The 24,707-nt window shown below is 38.1% G+C and overlaps 1 protein-coding gene across 3 annotated transcripts in view; it reads left to right on the top strand.

The window, feature by feature from the left end:
* The window catches only part of Scar (wiskott-Aldrich syndrome protein family member 3 SCAR), a 53,009-nt gene extending 29,782 nt beyond the window's left edge, over positions 1-23,227 (top strand). For 2 of the 3 annotated variants that reach the window (XM_076770705.1, XM_076770706.1), the window contains exons 2-9: positions 9,178-9,518; positions 10,388-10,541; positions 10,888-11,002; positions 11,508-11,540; positions 14,076-14,371; positions 14,524-14,834; positions 15,063-15,488; positions 16,675-23,227. In XM_076770705.1, coding sequence (XP_076626820.1) covers positions 9,245-9,518; positions 10,388-10,541; positions 10,888-11,002; positions 11,508-11,540; positions 14,076-14,371; positions 14,524-14,834; positions 15,063-15,488; positions 16,675-16,856 — 1,791 coding nt within the window. In that variant the 5' untranslated portion in view covers positions 9,178-9,244 and the 3' untranslated portion in view covers positions 16,857-23,227. The remainder of the gene's footprint in view (positions 1-9,177; positions 9,519-10,387; positions 10,542-10,887; positions 11,003-11,507; positions 11,541-14,075; positions 14,372-14,523; positions 14,835-15,062; positions 15,489-16,674) is intronic. The other variant, XM_076770707.1, reaches the window with a different exon arrangement.
* Positions 23,228-24,707: the final 1,480 nt, after the last annotated feature.

Here is a 24,707-nt window from a genome sequence, read left to right as displayed (position 1 = left end):
GTGCATTTTAGGTTATGTGATCTTTCGCGTCGACAAATATTTCGAATCGAACGATAACTCGATGTAATCGAGGCGATACGGTCTCGGGGACAGTCGAAAGATGCGTCCGGTTAGCCAACGTCGCAACAATAAGCTTATGCAAATGCATCGACGTGCAGCGATTTTGCAACGTCGGTCGGACGACACCGCGTGCCTCGAATCGAACCTACGACGCGAAACCTGCCGCTGGATACACGTGCACAACACGCACGCCTGGAATTCCACGTTTCCCCCGTAGTGACATTCCCGAAGTCTTTATCGCGTTACCTTCTTCCTCGAACAATTGAGTCGCAATGTTATTTGTCGATCCTCGCTCTGTCTTGCGAAACCCTTGTATTCGATGGGTAGCTTGATCTTTCAGTAATCTATGAGTCGATCATAAGTACGGTGATCATCCGTCTCTTATTTCAGAGGATAGTCCTTTTTTTCAAATAATTATCCTAATTTGTCCTATTTTACGTTCAGAACAGAGTGAAGTGATGGTAACACACCTGATAGATATTTATACTATTAAAATAATTAGAATCTGTTTAATTTAATTAAAATCTAGTCCAACGCAAAGTTATTCGTAACATTTCTAGGGTTATTCGTTAGAGACAGCGACATCTGGAGAGAACTAGTGATGCTAACTTAACCTAGATTTGCCCTTTATTTTCCTTTACACAATATGGCCACCATAACCATATGTCACCCGTATTCTCAACGTGTTAACTGTTGTACTAAATAATAATTTAATAAAGGACAAATTATTGTGATTCTAAAAATGAAATACATATACAATTTGTAATACTTTCAAGTATATTTCATAATTCTATCGGGCATAGGTGACTCGTAGGCGCACTTGAAAGAGGATTACATCGGAGTATATGCGTTCGAATAGCGTATGTACGGGTTTCTCGCATGCATGGTGGCCACACGTCCATATGGACAGCATGTGTAGGTTTTCATAGCCACACGTGCGGGCCAGAATGGATCGAGTTGAACGTGGACGCGATTAACCGACGACCAAGTCATTGTCACTTGCTAATGCGTATTAAGTAAATTAGAATTATGCCTGCGAACACTTTCACTATCGTGCACACGTGTACACATTGTTTTTCGAACGATTTAATACGATGCCGCCCGTTCGAGGTTTCCTAACCTCTTTATTAAAGTTTCATCTACCTCTTCTCGACGAGAAACGATTTAACGAAATTGATTTTGCGTTAAAACGGTATTTTGACGTTAAAAGTGTCGATGTCGAAGAAGTCAACAGGATTTTGAAACTGGTTCCAGATTGAAGTAGGTTGTTCTTATCATTACCGTTAATACCGGAGATAAGTTGCGTACACACGGTGATGTAAACGTGAAAACGTAACCGCGCGACTTGGATCGAAAAATTATTCACAATCTGTTCACGGGAGTATCCAAGATGTTCAGCAAACTGATTCACTTTCGAGCGTCGATTATAAAATTAAAGCCTATATTAAATCGTCCTTACGGCGGTTTTACGCAAACTCGTCCAGCGTATCGCTGGAAATAAAACGAATTGTATAATACCTGGAACCAGTTTGACAACCTTACTCCCGAAGTCGGTAAATAATTATGCGCGAGTTTTCCTAATTTGGTGTCCGGTTTCTGTCGTTACATTTTCTTTTTACATGCAAATGCAAACGATTACAGTTTCGCAAAGTCTTACGCAATCCGGTGGACGTGTCAATTTTGCGTCGCTATAAAATTGCGTAAACTTCGAAATTTTTTTACGCGAATAATATATCGAGCCTGCCCAAATTAGCTGTAGTTACACTAACCGTGATTCTCTAATTGCGTTTAACGATGTTGGGAGAGGATGAATCCTTTATCCGGCCCTCTTTAATTTGGTATTCTAATTAAGGGACGATGACAATAGTAAAGAGCAGCTCGAATGAACGTAATAGTGACCTTTAAATGTTGCTAGTCTTGCGTAAGACGATCACGAGAACCGAGTTAAAGCTCCATTCACTAGCCTTTGAATGAAGACCTACTATACAGAGAGAAAAGACATTGATAATTTAAATTCGATCAACGAAGATAGATATAATAAGTACCTCGTAAATAGAGTTGGTATAAATATCTCATTCAGTTGATATACAAAAGAAATTTTCTAAGTAATTTTATCAACGATTATTATGCTACTCATCCGTTATGGGATTATTTTGATACATGTAATGTGTAATTAACGTGTTATCGCTACAACGGTCCGATCGGGAATGGGCTCGAAGTAGAACAAAGATGGCGCGTGGGCTCTTTCGCGACACAGGGGCCATCTGTGGCGAACCTCATCACTATCCTAATCGTACTTATTTTATTTCCTATTTATTTACTTTCAATCTCTCGACATCATTTTATCTTTTCAACCCCAGTTCAGACAAATTTTGCATTTCAATTCAGGAAAAGCAATTTAACCGGGAAACGAGGGAAGATAGAAAGCGACGATATCGTTACCTCTAACCTAAATGACGAGATTCAACGGTGTTATCGAATCTAACCCTGGTTGAACCTTCGTAACACGACAATAGAAAGGCAACGATGGCGGATGGTTTTGAAAGCGAATCACCGTGCATCGTGTCATCGCGTTTTATGAAACATCACGTCTCCGAGCCGGAGATTCTATGTAATCACGCGCTACGTGGTCGTTACAATTTGCAATTACACGCGGAATCCCTAATAATGTATTTACCGCGATGATATCCTCGTTACCGGGGATCGATGAGAACATTCTTCGTTTCCAGCGTGTTTTTCATTGCCTCGCGGCTAGTTCTGCTCGCCGGCTCGCGTTGGATCGGTAAATCCCTACTTGGCACCAAATGCGTGGGAGCGTGTATAAAATGCAGATACTACGTAAGGTTGAGAAGGGCTAGGTGTATACGGTGACTCACATTATACCGGTATAGCCTAACAGACTGTTTCGCTCGAATCATTGCCCTATTGTATTCACCATTTTGGCGTAATGCTGCCTTCGAGCTTCCAACCGTACGGTTATTGGCGGTCGTAAACGACGAGGTTATGTTCGCACCGACCCTTCGTACAACGAGAATTTTCATTAATATCGACACAATTTTATAACCTTCAATAAACAAACAAATATTCTACTTTTCCACCGAAATTTGTAAATGTCCACGATTTGGATTCGTAAATTTTACACAGAAACCAGAGGAACGTATAATTCAATGGATGTCTCGTAGGCAAAAAAGCACGTTTGCGTGGGTGGGGAGATCGATGAATGTTTTTAAATCTTGAGATTAAAACGGATAAGGCTGAGTAAGGAACTGGTTCTATGCGCTGTAATTATACTGTTCGCGCGATTCTATATGCATAGATACGTATTCCTCGTTAGAGGGTTCGAATGTTCATGCAAATGAAGCGATGAAACGCGACGTAATAATTGCTGTTCCGCGCAACTTAACATTCCGTGTAATGTTTTTTGTCGCGATTAAGATACTTCGTTGCAAAAGTTTATTGTACATTATGTAACGTACTTATATTTCTTTTATTCGTGAATTTTTATACAGGGTGTTCGACCAGACCTGGGAAAAATTTTAATGGGGGAAGAATACCAATTTGTTGATGGAGGCTTTGTTAAAAAGTTATTACGCATTAAATTCAAACATTTTAAATCGTTCTGGAAAAATTATTTTCGGCTGCGGGGGTCAATTACAATCATTTTTGGTCATTAGACATACCTTCGAAATCCTATCCACTTTCTAGAAAAAAATTCGAGGTGTGAAATTTTTCGACAGAATTAAAAAATTTCGAATCGTTGTAAAAAAATTATTTTTAGTTGCAGGGGTTAATCGTAATCATTTTTGGTCATTAGACATACCCTCGAAATCTTACCCATTTTCAAGGAAAAAATTCGAGGTGTGAAATTTTTACACGAAATTAAAAAATTTCAAATCATACTAAAAAAATTATATTTAGTTACAGGGGGCAATTGTAATCATTTTTGGTCATTAGACATACCCTCGAAATCTTACCCATTTTCTAGAAAAAAATTTGAGAAGGTGTGAAGTTTGTCGACAAAACTAAAAAGTTTCAAATCGTTCTAAAAAAAATATTTTTAGTTACAGGGATTAATCGTAATCATTTTTGGTCATTAGACATACCCCCGAAATCTTACCCATTTTCAAGAAAAAAATTCGAGAAGGTGTGAAATTTTTACTCGAAATTAAAAAATTTCAAATCATACTAAAAAAATTATTTTTAGTTACAGGGGGCAATTGCAATCATTTTTGGTCATTAGACATACCCTCGAAATCCTATCCACTTCCGAGAAAAAAATTCGAAAAGATGTGAAATTTTTCGACGGAAAAAAAAAATTTCAAATCGTTCTAAAAAAATTATTTTCAGTTGCGGGGGTCAATTGCAATCACTTTTGGTGATTACACATATCCCCGAATTCCTACCCATTTTCTAGAAAAAAATTCGAGAAGGTGTGAAATTTTTCGACAGAATTAAAAAATTTCGAATCATACTAAAAAAATTATATTTAGTTACAGGGGGCAATTACAATCATTTTTGGTCATTAGACATACCCTCGAAATCTTACCCATTTTCTAGAAAAAAATTCGAGAAGGTGTGAAGTTTGTCGACAAAACTAAAAAGTTTCAAATCGTTCTAAAAAAAATATTTTTAGTTGCAGGGGTTAATCGTAATCATTTTTGGTCATTAGACATACCCCCGAAATCTTACCCATTTTCAAGAAAAAAATTCGAGAAGGTGTGAAATTTTTACACAAAATTAAAAAATTTCAAATCATACTAAAAAAATTATATTTAGTTACAGGGATTAATCGTAATCATTTTTGGTCATTAGACATACCCTCGAAATCTTACCCATTTTCAAGAAAAAAATTCGAGAAGGTGTGAAATTTTTACTCGAAATTAAAAAATTTCAAATCATACTAAAAAAATTATATTTAGTTACAGGGGGCAATTGCAATCATTTTTGGTCATTAGACATACCCTCGAAATCCTATCCACTTCCGAGAAAAAAATTCGAAAAGATGTGAAATTTTTCGACGGAAAAAAAAAATTTCAAATCGTTCTAAAAAAATTATTTTCAGTTGCGGGGGTCAATTGCAATCACTTTTGGTGAATACACATTTCCCCGAATTCCTACCCATTTTCGAGAAAAAAATTCGAGAAGGTGGACAGATTGCAGTTCTACAGCCGAAACTTTGAACGTTAATAACTTTTTAACGAAGCCTCCATCGACAAATTGGTGTTCTTGATTTTCGTCTTATTTTGGCCTCCAGAATCCTCCATTAAAATTTTTCCCAGGGGTGGTCGAACACCCTGTATATGATTATTATCATTATCAAAGTATCTATTACCTTTAAAGTGCATGATACAACAAATTTCGCACACTGACGAGGTGTATGTTCGGCGAATTGCAATGTGGAGATTAGATAATCATTTTTCCCCAACAAAATTGAATATTATGACGTATTTCGATAGTCGTCACGTATCATTGTGCAGTCACGGAGCAATCAAGCCTACGGACAGAAGAAATCATCGGTACAGACTTTCTACTTCTTCGCGGGAGGAACGTAATGCACGATTGTACGACGTAAATGTCAGCCCACATGTCGACACGACTTCCATCGAAAGGTTTCATAAACCTTAGTAACGATATACTACCGTTGGCCCATTCGTGTAAACTCAACACTCTCTGTGTCACATTACGGAAAAGTTAAGGGATGTATAGGATCGTGTAATACATAAAAGGTTGTCCAATAAGATTCCGTCGCGACGGAGCGAATACGATAAACCCAGTTTTCACGCGATGTTTGCTTTGAGATCAAGTTTGCGGTTTGTCGAAGGGACTTCAGATGCCTCCACAAGATAGAGTCTAACATCGTAACAGCTCGGTAGCCATTCTCGAAATGATCTTATCGAAGAATACCAATAAAAGGTTATTTGTCGTTTGTTATAATCTGGATAAAAAATATGTCTATGTACGTCTCCACTCGAGATTAACGTCCGAGTGTCTCGTGTTTGTCTGCACCGTTAAATCGAAATAAAATCACGGGCAAAAGAGAATATAGGATGGCCGTAGGAAAAAAGGGGATGACGTTGGAGAAGCGTCTGTGTTGTAACGTTCTGTCGTACGTATCCGAGCAACGGCCTCTGGAAACAGAGGGATCAGAAAGTAAAAGAAGGAGGGTTTAGCCAACCCTAACAGGTGCCACCTGAGGCTTTTATTCGGTTACATATACATAAGTGACACAAAGGATAGGGGAGCTTTACCGAGGGAATGAATAAAACTGAGTTTACCCGGGGCCCCACTAATTAAAAGTACTTTGTTCATTGCAAATTACTTCGTGGATATTCAATATACCGTGACCGGAAGCACCTTTCGCACGCTGACGGTTTATAATGAGTCGGAGAGTTCTGAAAATTATTAGAAAATATATTTTTCCCTTCGTTGCGTTCAATAAACGGTGCAGGGTACTTGCAGTGGCAAAAGCAAATGTTAATGTAATTCGTTAAATATAATTTTGCTGTTCCCCTTTAACATTGCGTTTCTGAGATTGTTTTAAAAAATTCTTAATTCGAGCAAATTAGGATGAATGAATTTTTGTTTAGTAAGCACTGACTGGAGAGGTCAGTGGCATAATAGTACCAGTCGTTGCCAACGACATCGTTCGTGTTGCAGGCGTCTGGTCATGGTCGTACCATTGACCTTGTCAGATACATCAAATTATGCTCATGCGGTATGCAAACTGCTCCTCTCGGTCAACTATCCTCTCTTTTATCGATTCCCTAACTCACAGGAACAGTGATTCCATATTTGCTGAACATATTTATATTCGACACGGACGATGCACCTTATCATTCAATGTACTACATAATCTATCATTCTAATATCTCAAATACCCATCCATGTTTTATGTTACTGGAAAATTAAACAAATAAAATAGACAGTTAAAAATAAATGTGATTCTACATTTGTTGAACATATTTATATTCGACACGGACGATGCACCTTATCATTCAATGTACTACATAACCTATCATTCTAACATATCAGATACCCATCCATGTTTTATGTTACTGAGAAATTAAATAAATAAAATAAATTCCTCTCTCAAACATATTTTATAGGATTGGAGACCATAGTAATCGATCGACCCTCGCCTGTAGCATACAAAATGTAACTTCCGGTCACCAGTGGTCTGTCTTAATTAAGTTTTTAGTCCAAGTACCTAACCCCACGTTGTTAGAGGGTCAACAGTGCACGTCTTTCCGTTCTGTTAATTTTCTAATTGGGTGATAGGCGCTACGTATCTCTCGTTTATTTACGTACGCCTGGATGTAGGCTAATATCTCGTTCGCGGTGCAACTTTCTCACCGGCCTGGCGTCGTATTGTGCGTTTCTCCAAAGTTACGTGGGGCGTACCGTTTCACGCGCGACCAGAGTCCTAAGCCGCTAATTATCGTCGCGTATTGACCCTGGGAGAGCTACAGCGAACGATAACAGGCAGCAACCGGGGCAAGTTAATCGGGGCCAATGGGATCGCAAAGGGGGGAACGTAAGGAAGAAAGGAAAGGAGTCAAGGCGAGGCCGTCAGTCATTGCACTCGTTAGAATTCTTTTCCGTCGATCAAAAGGTGTGTCGATGAATCCGAGTTCTGAAATCCGTTAGCAAAATTTTAATGGCAGTTTCTAGGGGCCAAATAAGACGAAAATCAAGAATACCAATTTCTTGATTAAGGCATCGTTAAAAAATTATTAAAAAATTTCAAATCATTCTTAAAAAATTATTTTCAGTTACAGAGGTCAATTAGAATCATTTTTGGTCGATAGACATACCCTCGAAATCCTACGCATTTTCGAGAAAAAAATTCGAATAGGTATTGAAATTTTTCGACGAAATTAAAAAATTTCAAATCATACTAAAAAAATTATTTTCAGTTTCGGGGGCCAATTACAATCATTTTTGGTCAATAGACATACCCTCGAAATCCTATCCATTTTCGAGAAAAAAATTCGAGAAGTTGGACAAATTGCCTTTCTACAGCCGCAACTTTGAACGTTAATAACTTTTTAACGAAACCTCAATCAACAAATTGTTATTCTTGATTTTCGTCTTATTTTAGTCTCTAGAATCTCTCGTTGAAATTTTTCCCACGGGTATACGCCCTGTGTACAGTTAACAAATCTTTTCTATTTACGTAGAAAACCCTTTGTTTTTGGCTGAACACACTGTATTTCTTTATAGTCGTGTTTTGTACGAGTAGAGAAATAAAATACGAGAAAACGAGGATAGCTCTGCTCGTGAATCATCCGCGACGACCGATATCGTATCTCCTGTGCAACGTTGGCAATAAAGGCGATAATTTTATGTACGTATACGTGCACCAACTTGAACATTTAATAAAATAATTGCCAGCTCGTAGCATGTTCCGATACGATTTACTGCATTTAACATTCGAATGAAAATGACAGTTATTGTTATTCGATAAAATATAAAAGATAATTCAATAATGGGGTATTTTATTCATAAAATATACAAACACTCAAGTATTATGCGATCACTGCCAGAAATAAGATTATATAAACGTAAAAATTCCATTTCTTACTCGGAAGGATTGTTCGTACTTTGAAGTGTCTGTGGTTTCTTCAAACTACGAGCACGAGTACTGATAAGATCCGTGGTTTTCACAGTTTGCACTGCTGAGTTACGTAATTAACGGTCCGGACATCACATTTATTTCAACTCGTAGATCGTGCTAACGCGTAGCGTCTGAGTTTGTCGAATAAATTAGCCTCGTACCGAAGACAGTGGAATAACTGGACGTCGTTCCGAAAAGTTAGGTCAACAATACGCGCGGCGTGTGCAGCGCGGAATGTTAGATGAATTATTTATCGTACTTATACGCGCGTTACAGCAGAAGGCTTTTCGTGGCAATAGAATTCTATAACGCCTAACGCGTTTTTAATTTACGAGTACAATCATTTTTGATCAATGGACACACCCCTGAGATCCCGCGCGCATTCTCCAGAAATAAATTCGAATAGGTGCGAAATGTTTCGTCGCAGCTGTGAAGTCCCCTCCGTCCTTTCGTTCTGTCCGAATTCGCGTTTACTATCGTACGTGTTTTTCCCGTTTCAGGTCTCTAGAGAGCGGTAAGTGATCTTCCCAGGAAAGCCAGAAGTGTTGCTGAGCGTCTGGCGAGAAGATGCCGCTTCCAAAGCGACTGGTTGAGCCAGTGCTGGTCGCGCGCGGCACCATACCCGAGGACTTCCCGTTGCCGTCGGAGTTAGAGGCTGTAACCAATGGCACCTTGGCCAACACCATCAGGCAACTGTCCAGCCTGTCGAGGCACGCCGAGGATCTGTTCGGCGAGCTCGCGAGGGAGGCTCACAGTCTGAGCGACAGGGCCAACTCCTTGCAGGCCAGGATAGACCGGCTAGCCGTCAAGGTTACCCAACTCGACAGCAACGTGGAGGAAGGTACGTTGCTTGAATCGATTATATAATAACGCAGGTGCCGCTAAACTCAAGTAGCACATTTCACGCCTCCTGCGACTTGGGACTCTTGGACTTGGACTTGGAAATTTTAGTTATCCACGTACTAGGGTCGATTGATACACTTCGAAGAACGTCTCAGTTAACACTTTGTCGACCGGTTTTCATTTCGACAAAGTCGATATCTAATATGCGATCACGATCACACCTGAAGATCATTGTAAATACGTGCGCCATCCCCGAGTGACATCACTCGCGAATAGAGCAAACCGATCAGAAATTCACTCGTGTCTCGTGTTGCAACACAAACTCCTCGAATTTGCATCGAATACGCGTGCAGAGTGTACTATAGCTGGATCAAAATCAACTAGCTCCGAGGCTCAGACGTTATCCCACCCCGTTTCGCGTCTCTTTGTGCAAACCAGACACTCTCGTACCCTTTGTCTTTCAAATGGACAAACTAGCACGATGTGAAAGTAGCAGCCGTGTCTAGCGTGATTCACAATGGAGGAAGTGGATACGAGCGGCCAATTGAGTTCGATCCGACTGTATAATTACACTATTTTACTTCGCCCCGAGCGTCCATCTTGTGGAACGCAGTCAACGATCGAGTCCACAGCTATCGTGCATTTAATAATAACGCACGAACTTTCCGAGATATTAACGCGTTTACTGTCGTGTCAGTAACGTCTAGACATATCCATTTGCTCGAATTATAGTGTTCGAAACGGTACCGTTCGCTAGAGCTAGACCTAGAAGCCCTAAGTTTGCCAAACACCGTACACAGAATACGGCAAATGTGATTTACGTTGATTCATTTACGATCGTTATTGATTGCATTCCTTATTTTTCAGTTTCGTTGCAAGATATACATATGAGGAAAGCGTTCAAGAGTTCGGTGGTGTTCGACCAGCAAGTCGTCTCCAGGGACACTATGCCAACAGCGATGATGGAGACCTATCATCAGTGTGATACACCACCTCCTCTTGACAAACTTAACGTTTACAGGTACTTGGTTTACCCTATCCAAAGGCATACTAATTTCCACATTACTCCAGCTGAGTTTGGTTACTAGATCTCATCGTTGGCTCGAATTTGGTGAATTTTTACAGAGACTTTCACTCGAACGACCACGTAATAATAGAATAATCATATACCAATAAAACTAATTCGACGACATATGTATTCGCGTAACGTCGCGTTTCTCATTTTCTCAAAACTAATAACTGAAACTAAGTCTGTAAATGGGTCGGTTAGGAGCCGAAAAGTTAAATGGTGGCCTCTTGACATTCGTTTTTACACGCCAAGCGATAATTCAAACTCCTATCGAAGTTCACCCTTGTACCGTTTTCAGGGAGGACGGCAAAGACGGATTGAAGTTTTACACAGACCCAAATTACTTCTTCGAGCTCTGGAGTCAGGAGATGTTCAAGGACACCGAAAAGAAATTGCACGATCGGGGGAAGAAGGTAAAGAAGTGCCGTCACTTCCGTGTATCTAAACGTGCACCTCGAGTTACGTTCTTTTTTTTTTATATGGACGTACAGGATGTTTCGTAACATAGAGTACCTACTGTCTCTGATAGACAGGAAACGTAATAACAACGAGCAGAATTTATGTAAGCTCTCGAGTTAATGCCTGAACATTGCATCGTAAACATAAACAGAGCACACGTTTGCAAGAATATTTTTCATTGTTATTACGTTCCTTATCCACCACAGAAGCAGGTACCACGTGTTACGATATGCATAATAGAAAAGGCTGCTTTCGACTTAAGCTATTATTTTTCTATTTTTTTTATTCTTCACGAATGTCTGCGAAATATTCCGTACACTGTTATCTAAGACATTTACGAGGTGTGCAGCATTCACGATACAATAACACTATTTTTTTTGTGTTTTTTTTTCTTTTTCTTTAAATACTTCTAAGTTTATGCTACAATTCTAACCATTGAAACTGTCCCCTTCGTTATAGACCGAGTCTGAATATGCCGAACCGTTCAGAGAGGCAAGTCGATGTTTGGATCTTTGTAGTATCTTTTTTTTTTATTACCCTTTACCCAGTTTTGATGAATTATCGATCGCCAACAACCACTCACTCATACATAATCAAAGCTCACTTCTTTGTGGTTTTTCATTAACCGACCTTTTTTATTGCGCTGATAGAGATTGCGCTAGATGCTCGCTTGGAAACAATTTTTTTTTTAGTCATGTACGCTAGGATTAGTCAACGAGACATTGCTATTCCTCGATGATTCGTCCACGGGCGAAGAGTTTCGTTGCGTAGACCGAATAACGTGTGTGCGTTGTCTCGATAAAGAGTCCCTTTTGTGTCCTTGGATACCGGTAAAGATTAGACGCGAATGTTCGATCTACGCAGAACCGCCCTCGACTCGAACCCCCTTTTTTTTTTTGTACACGAGTTGCTTTCGAACTCGACTAGTTTTGTCTTATTACCACATCACTATTGTCGATCACTTGTAATGCCGTTCTGTGCCAGTCATGCAACCGTTGGATGTACTCAATAGAAGTCTCTCATCATCATTTCACGAGCCATCCCGCAGTCGATGCGATACTCGACGATCCTGGATCGTCTCAGGATCATTTTGTTCCCGATTTCTCATGTTTCATGCGTAGGAAATAAAATTGCAACGCGCGGACAATTGCGTGCCCCAATTTGCCAACCGTCGAATCGTTGGTAGACACTTTATCTCTCTCGAGGAACGTTTCGAACGAGCAACTTTTATTTCCTACAAAATTTCATGCTCGGTAGTTGATCCTGACCGCGGCTACAATTTGCAACTGAACGATTCTCGTCGAAACGATTGGTCGTTTTTAACCCTTTCTGTTCCGAATTAATTATTTTCATAGTGAAAAAAAATATTGGTGCAACGAGATGTCAACAAGTGGGGAAGATCGTGTAATAAAAGCTTGTGTTGCAGTAGAGGAATATAAAATGTAATAATGTAACATGCATCCATTGTTCTGAATTATATTAGTCTTACAAAACTCTATTAGAAGATAAAGAAAAAATTAATGACCTAGAACCAATGCAACGCTATCACACTATGTCCCCCAATAGAATAGAATAAGACGAAAATCAAGAATATCAATTTGTTGATGGAGGCTTCGTTGAAAAGTTATTAACAATTAAATTCAACAATTTCAAATCGTTCTGGAAAAATTATTTTCGGTTGCGGGGGTCGATTATAATTATTTTTGGTCGATAGACATACTTTCGAATTCCTATCCACTTTCGAGAAAAAAAATCGAGAAGGTGTGAAATTTTTCGACGAAATTAAAAAATTTCAAATCATACTAAAAAAATTATATTTAGTTACAGTGGGCAATTACAATCATTTTTGGTTATTATGGATACCCCCGAAATCCTACGCATTTTCGAGAAAAAAATTGTTCACTGAAAATATAATTTTTGGCCAGAAATGTCTGCCTGAATTTTCATGCGAATCTTTAAAACGCCATAACTTCTGAACGGATTGGACGATTTTAATGTTTAAAAAAGCAAACGACGCGTATTTTAGTGTAGTATATGTAGAAATTCTAAAAATATTCGAAAAGTTGGTCCTTGACCTCGCAAAAGTGAGAAAAACCCCATAAAAATGGTCCAATTTTCAAACAGCCATAACTCCTACAATAGTGAATATATTTCGATGAAACTTTTTTCTGAAATAGAGCTCATAGGTACCTACAAAAAAGTATTAGACGAGTTTTCTGTAGGGCGTCAAACAAAAATACTAAAAATGGAAAAGGAATTTTTAAGAAAAATCGACAGGGGGATAGTGCCTAAATTTTTCGACGAAAAAAAAATTTTTCAAATCGTTCTAAAAAAATTATTTTTGATTGCAAGGGTCGATTATAATCATTTTTGATGGATAGATATACCTCGGAAATCCTACCCAGTTTGGAGAAAAAAATTCGAGAAGGTGTGAAATTTGTCGATGAAATTAAAATATTTCAAATCGTTCCGAAAAAAATATTGTGAGCTGTGGGGGTCAGTTACAAACATTTTTGGTGAACAGACATACCCCCGAAATCCTACCCACTTTCTAGAAAAAAATTCAGTATGATCGGAACTTTAAATGTTAATAACTTTTTAACGAAGCCTCAATTAACAAATATTCTTGATTTTTGTCTTATTTTGACCTCTAGAATCTCCCATTAAAATTTTTCCCAGGGGTGGCCGAACACCCTGTATACTTTTCTTACGTTTAAAAATAAAATAGCTATCCAGACATCTTGTTTCGAAGCTTAAAGTTAGGACAGAAAGGGTTAAATTAATATTCTGGGAAACAACCGTCGAGCACCCATGGACGCCCACAGCATAGGAGAGATTTTGTCGAGCACCCATAAGCGCCCGTACCAACGAAAGCATGAAAGATATCTGTCCGACACTTTGCACTACGAACCGTATTGGATCAACCATCGAGTCATGCTTGATTGATGAAATTAAGCTTGTCTTGCACCTTTGCCGCGACACTCGATCAAGGCAACCGTTCTAATAAAGGATCTTTCTGCGTCACAGCCGCACAGGCCTCGGAACGAGGGTGGCGGTGGAGGCGGTGGCAGGCACAAGAAGCGTATAAGGCAACCGCACAACACGAGAGAAAGGCAAAAGCAATTAGCCGTTGGTCATGGCGAGTACATTATGCCAACGCAAGGGGTTCAATACAGAGCACCGCATAACATACCGGACGAATCGTTGCTGGGCATGGTGATGACCGAACCACGGCCACCCAGGCCGAACAGTATTGAACTTAGACGAAGTTATCCGCCGGAGGAGCAACATCTGTACAGTCCTCCTTCTTCCGATCACTATAGGTTTGTAATTTTCACATTTCCTTTCCTATCTTCCTTTATATTCTGTGTCTGTTAATAATTGTAACATGAAGGCACAAGAAAGTAATCTTTACAAAACATCCAGAAATTATCTAAAGGTGTAATTGATTCGATTCATGTTCTCCCAAAAACAGGGCAGCAAATTACGTGACTCAGGGCTACGAGGACAGTTTGTACGGCTCACACTATGGCACGGGGCAAGGACAAGCGGGTAGCGAAACGTACCAGAGCCCTGGTGGTCAAAGCACTCCGAGCAGAAGTGGTAGATCGCGACCTTCTCAACCACCGCCAGCACCACCGAGCAACGCTTCTAGCAATTCAACGCCTACTGTAGCCTCGGCTAACAATACACCGACACGGGGAAGGTCAATGAGTACCAGCAGGGATACTCTTCCACCACCACCTCCGCCTCCTGGTGAAACTATGTCTCCCCCTCCTATGAACGGTAATTGCAACACCAAAAGGTTTATTCGTATATGTCTATCTCTCATCAATCGTGAGAACTAAGTCATGTAGTTATTTATTCTACATTTAGTAAATATATTACGTAGAGCAGGCATGCCAAGCTTCTGAATCAATTGTATCGTTCCTCGAGCCTGTTGCCTTACAAAACCGACAAAGAAGAAACAGTTCTCTTTCATTTGTGTAAACCACCGTTTATCTATTGTTCCAGGTTCTATACCGTCACATTTATTGAATAGAAATGGAAGTCGTTCGAACAGTCCATTACCCAGTCATCACTCCACGCCTACGCCGCCAAATCACTCGACTCAAATTGGTCAGGATGAAACCGATCCTGCCCCGCAAGATTTACCGCCACCGCCCCCGACTCCCGATCCCACACCGCCAAGACCTATTTCTCCGCCTTGTAATATTCCACCCCCTCCACCACCCCCTCCTCCGCCGCCTGTTCTTAATGGACCCACGCCGCCGCTGCCCTTAACCAACGGCGACATTGCTAAAATGATAGCGACCAATCCACCGAAGTTGAAACCCCTGAAACCCTTGGAGAATAGGGACGGGCCATTGAGGAAGCCTGTTAATCCAAATATCCCCCTCGTCGATCCACGAAACGATCTACTTAAAGCAATTAGAGACGGTAATTATCCTATAATTCAGTCGATCGAAATTAACCCTTTGCAGTACATACGTCTCCACTGGCAGATCAGACTTGTTTTAGAAACGGAATATTATAACAAAAATTTTATCTGAATAAGATACATTGTTAATATGCATTTCATTATTCGCGGAAAAGTTGCTCCCTGACCTCGCAAAATGAGAAAAACCCCATAAAAATAGTCCAATTTTCAAACAGCCATAACTTTTACAATAGTGAATATATTTCAATGAAACTTTTTTCTGGAGTAGAGCTCATGGGTACCTACAAAAAATTATTAGACAACTTTTCTGTAGGGCGTCAAACTGAATTGTTAAAAATGAAAAACTAATTTTTAAGAAAAATCGACAGGGGATAGGTGCCTAAATTTCTCGGCGAAAAAAAAAATTTCAAATCGTTCTGGAAAAATTATTTTCGTTTGCGGGGGTCAATTAGAATCATTTTTGGTCATTAGACATACCGTCGAAATCCTACCTACTTTCCAGAAAAAAATTCGAGAAGGTATGAAATTTTTCGACAAAATTAAAAAATTTCGAATCATTGTAAAAAAATTATTTTTAGTTGAAGGGGTCAATTACAGTCATTTTTGGTCGACAGACATACCCTCGAAATCCTATCCACTTTCGAGAAAAAAATTCGAGAAGTTGGACAAATTGCCTTTCTACAGCCACAACTTTGAACGTTAATAACTTTTTAACGAAGCCTCCATCAAGAAATTGGTATTCTTGATTTTCGTCTTATTTTGGCCTCTAGAATCTCCCATTAAAATTTTTCCCAGTATATGTATTAACATACAATTATGAGCAGTGTCATATTATCATATAACTAAAATTAAATAAAAATACTGTTTCGTAATGGACTCATTTTATAGGACAAATAATGGTCGTTTGAACCTATCGAAATATACTTAACCTTAATTTTTTATCGCAACATTCCGACAAGTTTAAAAATAACGAATTTCCGCAAACAATGAAACGTATATTAATAATGTACTGAATTAGACGAATGACATATAACTCTGAATATCTGTCCTGTTATATGTGAAATTGCATGAGCAAAGGGTTAATCGATAAACTAAATTTTCAGGCGTACTGTAATTCAGGGACGAATGGAATTAAAGTAGACACGCGCAAATTGAAAAGTCGCGAATATACTTTGTATTTTTCAGGGATAAAATTGCGCAAGGTGGAGAAAATCGAGCAAAAGGAAGTGGAACGCGTGAATGCATTGTACGACGTCGCGTCCATATTGGCGCGACGCGTTGCCGTCGAGTTTAGCGACAGCGATTCAGCGTCGGAAAGTGAATGCGACAGCGAGGGATGGAGCGAGCAAGAGACAAATCTCGCGTGACCAACCTCGCTTCCATCCACTGCCACTGCCACCTAGAAAAAATGGCTGACGAATTTTTCTTTATTCTTATTCTTTCTACGTTTCGTTCCGAAATCTCGACATCCTCGCCCGCGCGAAGCTGCTGGAATAGGGAACCCGTTCCACATTTGTCGCGTACGCGTGGGCGGCGTCGGATTTCAAAGTAGAATCAGAATCAGCGAGAGTTCTTTTCGTTGCTCGGTTGTTCGCGTTACGTTGTTTTTTTTTTTTAGTACAGAGAAGCGTATAAATGCAGAAACCGTTACTATAAGTAGTACCATTAAAAGGATAAATGCAATTCACAACAACGATTACTTTATTACACGCTATTTCATCACCTTTGACAGGGTTATCTTTTTGTTTTTTTGTTACGAGCGGCGAATATTTAAAATAACGTTTTTCTATGGAACCGCATCGAGGAACTTGTTTTTATGTTAACCGCAGGCTCAATTCGACAGTATGCGCGCGATCGAAAGACACAACATGAAAGCATTCGGCGTGTCTCGAACGATTCTAGGAATCGTCAGCCAGGAATCCTTTATTATTTATTGCAGTTATTAAGATCCAATTAAAATGAAAACAAGAAAAAAAAAAACTATCGAGAAGTAATGGTAGACTAAAATAAGGAGAGAGTCTACAAAGCATGATAAACATTTAAGTTCATGTAAATTTAGAATCTTTCCGAAGAACAGACACGTACACATTTTTTTTTTTCCTATATCGCAGACTCTACTGGTTTTATTTCGTTGTTAAAGAAAAAAAGAAGCATAAAAATTTACGAAACAGATGTTACTACATGTCTTTCCGATTCTCTGATTTTTAAGCAGAATTCAACGAAGGTAAAGAAGATAATAGAATAGTAGAGAATACGCGGATAAGACGAAGGTACGCACATGAAAGGAGTCTACCTCCTATCATTGCTCGATGTTGGTTGTAACGGAAGTGTTTCCTTATCGGCACATTCCATGTTAATAGTAATACCATGTAACGCAATAAACCTTTTCCCCCGATTTGGACACTTAATCGTTCACTCACCAGTCATATACACGACCAAGACGTTGTATTTGTAAATTTGTTAGATATTTCAATGATTCAATGGTTTTATTTCTATACGAGCAACAGAATCATTAAACAATTTAATCAACGACGTTTCGATCGCTTATAGCTTGATCTTCTCCGAGTCAACAACTCCGAAACAATACAAATATTAATGAAAAAAGATTATTTTCCAAATTGGGAAGCGAAATTAGAATATATAATATATTGCTATAAATTTAAACCTGAATTTTAAATTTTTCTTACCAATTCGGAAAATTGTTACTATAATTTGTTATTGCTTTTCGACGCGACTTAAAGAGTATCGGTGCCATAGGTGATAAGATTCTACTATCATCGTTCAATTTTCTACAATATCTTCAATAGAATATAGACATTTTTTAATACAATTAAACTCCGATGTTGAACGCTCCCTTCATTAACAATCTTGATGTACATATACTCGATAATCCTTAAGGACTGTAGGTCACTTCGCGTTGGGAAAAATATAATTGAAGCGAAACGATTCTCGTCGATCAAAAGCAAGGAAATTTACGGTAATTCTTAAAACTAAATACTATAATTCGTAATAAGAGTTTATAATCGTCGAACCATGTATATGACCGGTAGTGTGCATTCAACTAAAATCGCGTGCTCTGTGTATACAGGGTGATCGGTCACAATTTTAATGAGGGATTCTAGAGGCCAAAATAAGACGAAAATCAAGAATATCAATTTCTTGACTGAGGCTTCCTTAAAAAGTTATTAACAATTAAATTAAAAATTTTCAAATCGTTCTGGAAAAATTATTTTTAGTTGCGGGGGTCAATTACAATCATTTTTGGTCATTAGACATACCCCCGAAATCTTATCCACTTTTGAGAAAAAAATTCAGGAATGTGGACAGACTTTTTGGCGAAAATGAAAAGTTTCAAATCGTTTTGGAAAAATTATTTTCAGTTGCAGGAGTCAATTGCAATCATTTTTGGTCGATAGACATACCCTCGAAATCCTACCCACTTTCTAGAAAAAAATTCGAGAAAGCGTGAAATTTTTCGACAAAATTAAAAAATTTCAAATCATTGTAAAAAAATTATTTTTAGTTGAAGGGGTCAATTACAGTCATTTTTGGTCGACAGACATACCCTCGAAATCTTATCCACTTTCGAGAAAAAAATTCGAGAAGTTGGACAAATTGCCTTTCTACAGCCACAACTTTGAACGTTAATAACTTTTTAACGAAGCCTCCATCAAGAAATTGGTATTCTTGATTTTCGTCTTATTTTAGCCTCTAGAATCCCCTATTAAAATTTTTCCCAGGTGTGGCCGAATACTCTGTATATACACTTTACGCGAGAGTGCGTATTGTACGTGAACTAAGTCAAATCGCAAGAGTTTAATATTTCCCCCCCTCCCCACCCTCCTTGTCGTGTATAAGTCTGTAAAATACTTGTACCTTAAATGTTTTTGTATGCTTGGCGAATAGGTAGGCGTACGCGAGGCTCTGTCTCAGCGGGGGTAACGGCAGGTGTTCTTTTTCCGATCTTTTCTACGTTTCCAAGTGATCTTCCATGTCGCGGATCAATTCGCGATATCGTGGAGAACGAGTATGTTCTTACCAGGCGAACTGTTGAAAACCAAAATAATACTCCGTTTACTTGTAAGGGGAATGTAATTACCGGACGAGTGAGAGGACTCAATATTTTTTAGCGTTTAGAGGAAGAAAACTTAATATAGCGAGATATACTACTGTTACGGTGAGGATTACAGTTGCCAATTTTACGCAGAAAGGATAATGATTGTGATTTATTTTGCATCGATGTGTCGGTGAGGTACGGTGGATATTGCTAAGATGTGACATATATGTACACGTCAACATTCTATATATATATATATGTGTGTGTGTGTGCGCGCGCGTGTTTATATGTACATATATGTATATGTACATGCGTACACTACATACGTTGTATATGTTATACACAATGTTTTATTTACACGTTAACTTACTATCTGCGTTGCTTTTGTCGGTATGATACCGCTAGAGGAATACTTTGTTTCAGAACGACACATATTTTAATTGTTTCATTATTACATCATACTACGACTCTTCTAAAGGTTTCTTTTTAGAGACTTCAAAATTATCAATATTTTTAAAAAAAATTAGGAAGTACACGTTTCAGGAAGTTCAAAGAAACGGACTAAATATTAAGGATGAAATAGATATTGAATATTTAAGGTAGTAATATATTGGATATCTAATTTATGCGGCGTGTTGGAATTCTTTGAAGTTCTGGATACCCGATTAAGTAAAAGAATGTACTTGATGAGGGAATCCTTTACTAATATCGCGCACAAATACACAAGCTCAACCATGATATGGTGACCGTTAGATTATTATTAAACATCTTTATTACGCATACGCGGAAGTATATATATATATATGAATATTTATAGATAAAATATAATCAGAATACGTGTATGCATGAGAGAACTGATACCTGGGTAAGAGGTGAAATACTCGGATGAGAACGTGATAGTTTGTGGAGAATAGAACAGTTTGAAATCTATGTATTTCTCTAGAGAACGTTAATCGAAACAAATGTTTTTGTCGCCGATAGAAATATGTCCGTTCAAATGAAACAGTATTCTCCTTATGTATGCATGGTTCTATGCACTTGAAAGCGACGGTGATATTAAGATGATCGAGATAAATGAAACACTTTGTATATACATACATATCTAGAACGTTAGACAGGTTCTGTACAAACTTATCAACATGCCCTGATCCCTAAGACGAAGACAAAAATGTAATATAAATGTACATCGAAAAAGATCTTGAGTTACGTTGAAACGTAACTATTCACGACGATTCATAACCTAACTTATCTAGAAATTGATCGAAAGAGAATCGAACACACTCGAAAATTTACCGTATAAGATTATTATAAAAATTCACTGTTCAATTAATATTCCCTACGATGGAGATAAAAATGTAATATAAATGTGCATCGAAAAAGATTTTTAGATATCTTTCAACGTAACTGTTCACGACGATTCATAACCTAAACTTATCTAGGAATTGATCAAAAAAATTCATTTTTCAATTAATATTCCACTATCAGTATTCATAGATGTCCTCTTATATATTAATTTCTAAAGCTATTAATAATTTAGGCTATAAAGGGTCAACGAAGTATTGTTCGAGGTACGTTTATGCAGGTTGTTCAGCCACCCCTGGGAAAAATTTTAATAGAGGATTCTAGAGGCCAAAATAAGACGAAAATCAAGAATACCAATTTGTTGATGGATTAATTAACAATTAAATTCAAAAATTTCAAATCGTTCTGGAAAAATTATTTTCGATTGCAGGGGTCGATTACAATTATTTTTGGTCGACAGACATACCCTCGAAATCTTATCCATTTTCAAGAAAAAAAATTCGAGAAGGTGTGAAATTTTTCGACGGGGGAAAAAAATTTCAAATCGTATTGGAAAAATTATATTTAGTTACAGGGGGCAATTGCAATCATTTTTAGTCATTAGACATACCCTCGAAATCTTGCGCATTTTCAAGAAAAAAATTCGAGAAGGTGTGAAATTTTGGACAAAATTAAAAAATTTCAAATCATTCTAAAAAAATTATTTTCAGTTGCGGGGGTCAAGTGCAATCATTTTTGGTCATTACACATATCCCCGAATTCCTACGCATTTTCAAGAAAAAAATTCGAGAAGGTGTGAAATTTTGGACAAAATTAAAAAATTTCAAATCATTCTAAAAAAATTATTTTCAGTTGCAGGGGTTAATTACAGTCATTTTTGGTCATTAGACATACCCTCGAAATCCTACCCATTTTCGAGAAAAAAATTCGAGAAGTTGGACAAATTGCCTTTCTACAGCCGCAACTTTGAACGTTAATAACTTTTTAACGAAGCCTCGATCAACAAACTAGTATTCTTGATTTTCGTCTTATTTTGGCCTCTAGAATCCGCCATTAAAGTTTCTCCCAGGGTTGACCGAACATCCTGTATACATCGTCTCATCTTTCAGTCGTGGAACGTGTTAACCAAGTTTATACGGAGACCTGTTAGACGCTAGGTACATATACGTATCGATCGTTAAGATTATTGTATAATCTTATATGTTCGAGCGACGAGAATCGTTCAGGAAGTTTGTTTTCCTCCCTTCTCGTTCTCGAACGTTAACCAGAGATGTTCGTGAAACAGAGGCGAGGATATCTTCGCCGTTAATTGGCGAAATTGTACGCGAACCGCCCTCCCCTGTTGGTTACGTTAGCATATTTCTTTTAAATACGAAATAAGTTCGATTGACTCGAACCGCGCGAATTGTAATTTATATTTAACGATAATTCATTTCCCGCCGACGCGTTCGCGGTCGGCGTTATTATCTTGTATAAAATGTCTGCGGAGGTCAAGGGGCGAAGGAATTGCGGAGCAAATCGATCCGCTTAGGCATACGATTCATCGGCAACGACGCGTGTACATTCACATCGTTTTAAAACTATAGTCAGAACGCTATTGTAACGTGTAACGTGTAATATGAATTAATTGATCAGTCTCGTCTGTACTGTGTTTATACATATATATACATATATATATATAACGGATGTATGTATATATAAATATAATATAATTCGCAGTATAAATTCGTTAGGTTGTAAGGATTACGAGCGGTAGGAATACTTCTAGCCACTTCGCCAACTACGACACAGTATTTATCGAGGATTTTTGTAACACGAAACGCGTAAGCGTGTTTCGTTCTTAAAAAGAAAAAGAAGCTTGAGTATCGTGCAAGTTTGTATGAATGTTATTATCGTCGACCGTGCTTACCGCGTGCTATTCGCGTGCTAAATTATTGCGAAGCTGTTGTACCTAAATAAGACGGATATTCCAAAGCTTAATTAAAAAACGAGAAGCGTTCTTTCCGCGTTCGCAAAAATGGCGAGGTTAACGACGATCGTCCCGTGCGTTTCCTGTTTCTACTACGAACCCACGTACTCGCTCAGCTGTCGTTGAATTTCCACAGGTGCAAACAAACAAATAAATAATAAACGTAAGTCTCCGTCAGACGTCGACAACGACGGACGAAGGAATCTTTTTTTTCTCAGTAACGATAATAAGAGGAAACGTCATCGAACGTACTCGGAATTAATTGCAATTAGAGCGATTTCGTTCGTGTACGATCGAACGGTAAACGTAATAACCCTATCGATGGTTACAAATGTACGACGGTATTATTAATAATAATAAATTTGTAGCAAATCTGTACAGAGCCAAATAAATCAAAAACTTTCATAAATCATCGAGGGATCCACGATCAAGTTTCTTGTTTTCCATCTTCTATCACTGACGAGGTATACGAGTAGAACACCTTATGAACTGAAAGTGGCCCAATCTGACATACCAACCTAAAAATTTGGAGGTTATTTTAGCGTCCTCTTCTCATGGATGGTGGTCAGTTGAGAAACTATTCACTGAATTAGTATTGATAAGTAAACAGCTGTAGTGTTTGCGTAAATACATGTGAGTTGACTTTGCAGGGATTGAAATTCATTTCTAAATCTGTTGGTAATGTTCCAAATGTTACGAAAATTGTAATGGGGTTTCGAGACTTCATAAAAAGGGGCTGGGAAAATAGATTGGGTGAAAGATGTACTCGTATACCTCGTCTGATAATACTTTAAAATCTTTGATGAATCAAAACTAACCTAGCGAAGAAGCTCTATATTTTTGACGACCTATGCAAAGCGGATCGCAGCCTAATTCGCTAATACTATTTAGTTTTTAATTAATAATTGCATTACCCAGCTGAGAGTGATACGATTATTAATTAAACGCTAAATAATATTACCCAGGTCTCACCACGAGGAGGTTGCTGCGAATGGAGACCCGCCCTAACCGATTCCCAACCACCCTCCATTAATAAAGAGCTTCTGTGACCAACGATCGTTGGTCGAGGAAGCAACAAACGAAAGTGCAACCAATGAAAGGTGCACAACCAACGAAGAGAGTATTTTAACCAAAACGAGAGTTTGTATTCATATAGAACCCTGCCTAATTAATATAGATAACGTTGGTCGAAGAAGCAATAAACGAAAATGCAACCAACGAAAGAAACAACCAAAGAGTTTTCTGAGAAAGAATTTGCCTGTAAATACCCATCAACAAAACAACAAAATATAGCCTGCCTGATGGAATGATTAACCCAGACCTAAACTCCTAACTATAAATCTAAATTAATTTACATCCTACCCTATCTGATTATTTAACAAAATATATTAAAATATGTACCTCTTTGATGTTTCTGTTTATCCCACGATGATTTCCTGAAACACAAAACAAAACAATATGAAACAAAATTGTGACAATTCTTAATTCTTACTTCTGTAAACCTGTTTATCCCACGATGATTTCCTGAAACACAAAACAAAACAATATGAAAGAAAATTGTGACAATTCTTAATTCTTACTTCTGTAAACCTACAACTTCCATAGGAATATGCTCTGTAACAAAAATTTGACATTCGTAAAACTACAGATACTACAACCCTTGGCAAGTGCAGTGACAAAAGTAAGAATAGTACATAATATATGTTACTTTGATTCTACAATGTACTCGACGCGAAATATCTTCTTGCACGTAAATCTAATGATATATTTTAATAAGTAAAGAAAGACTTTGGTTATCTTCGATATCGAAGATACCCAAGGTCGTAAAATCAATTATGAAAGTGAATTTAATTACTGAAAAATATAAAGAACAATCGGAAACTACACATT

Source organism: Colletes latitarsis, chromosome 8, assembly GCF_051014445.1.
Source record: "Colletes latitarsis isolate SP2378_abdomen chromosome 8, iyColLati1, whole genome shotgun sequence".
Lineage (NCBI taxonomy): Eukaryota > Metazoa > Arthropoda > Insecta > Hymenoptera > Colletidae > Colletes > Colletes latitarsis.
This window is presented reverse-complemented; position numbering and strand designations above follow the sequence as displayed.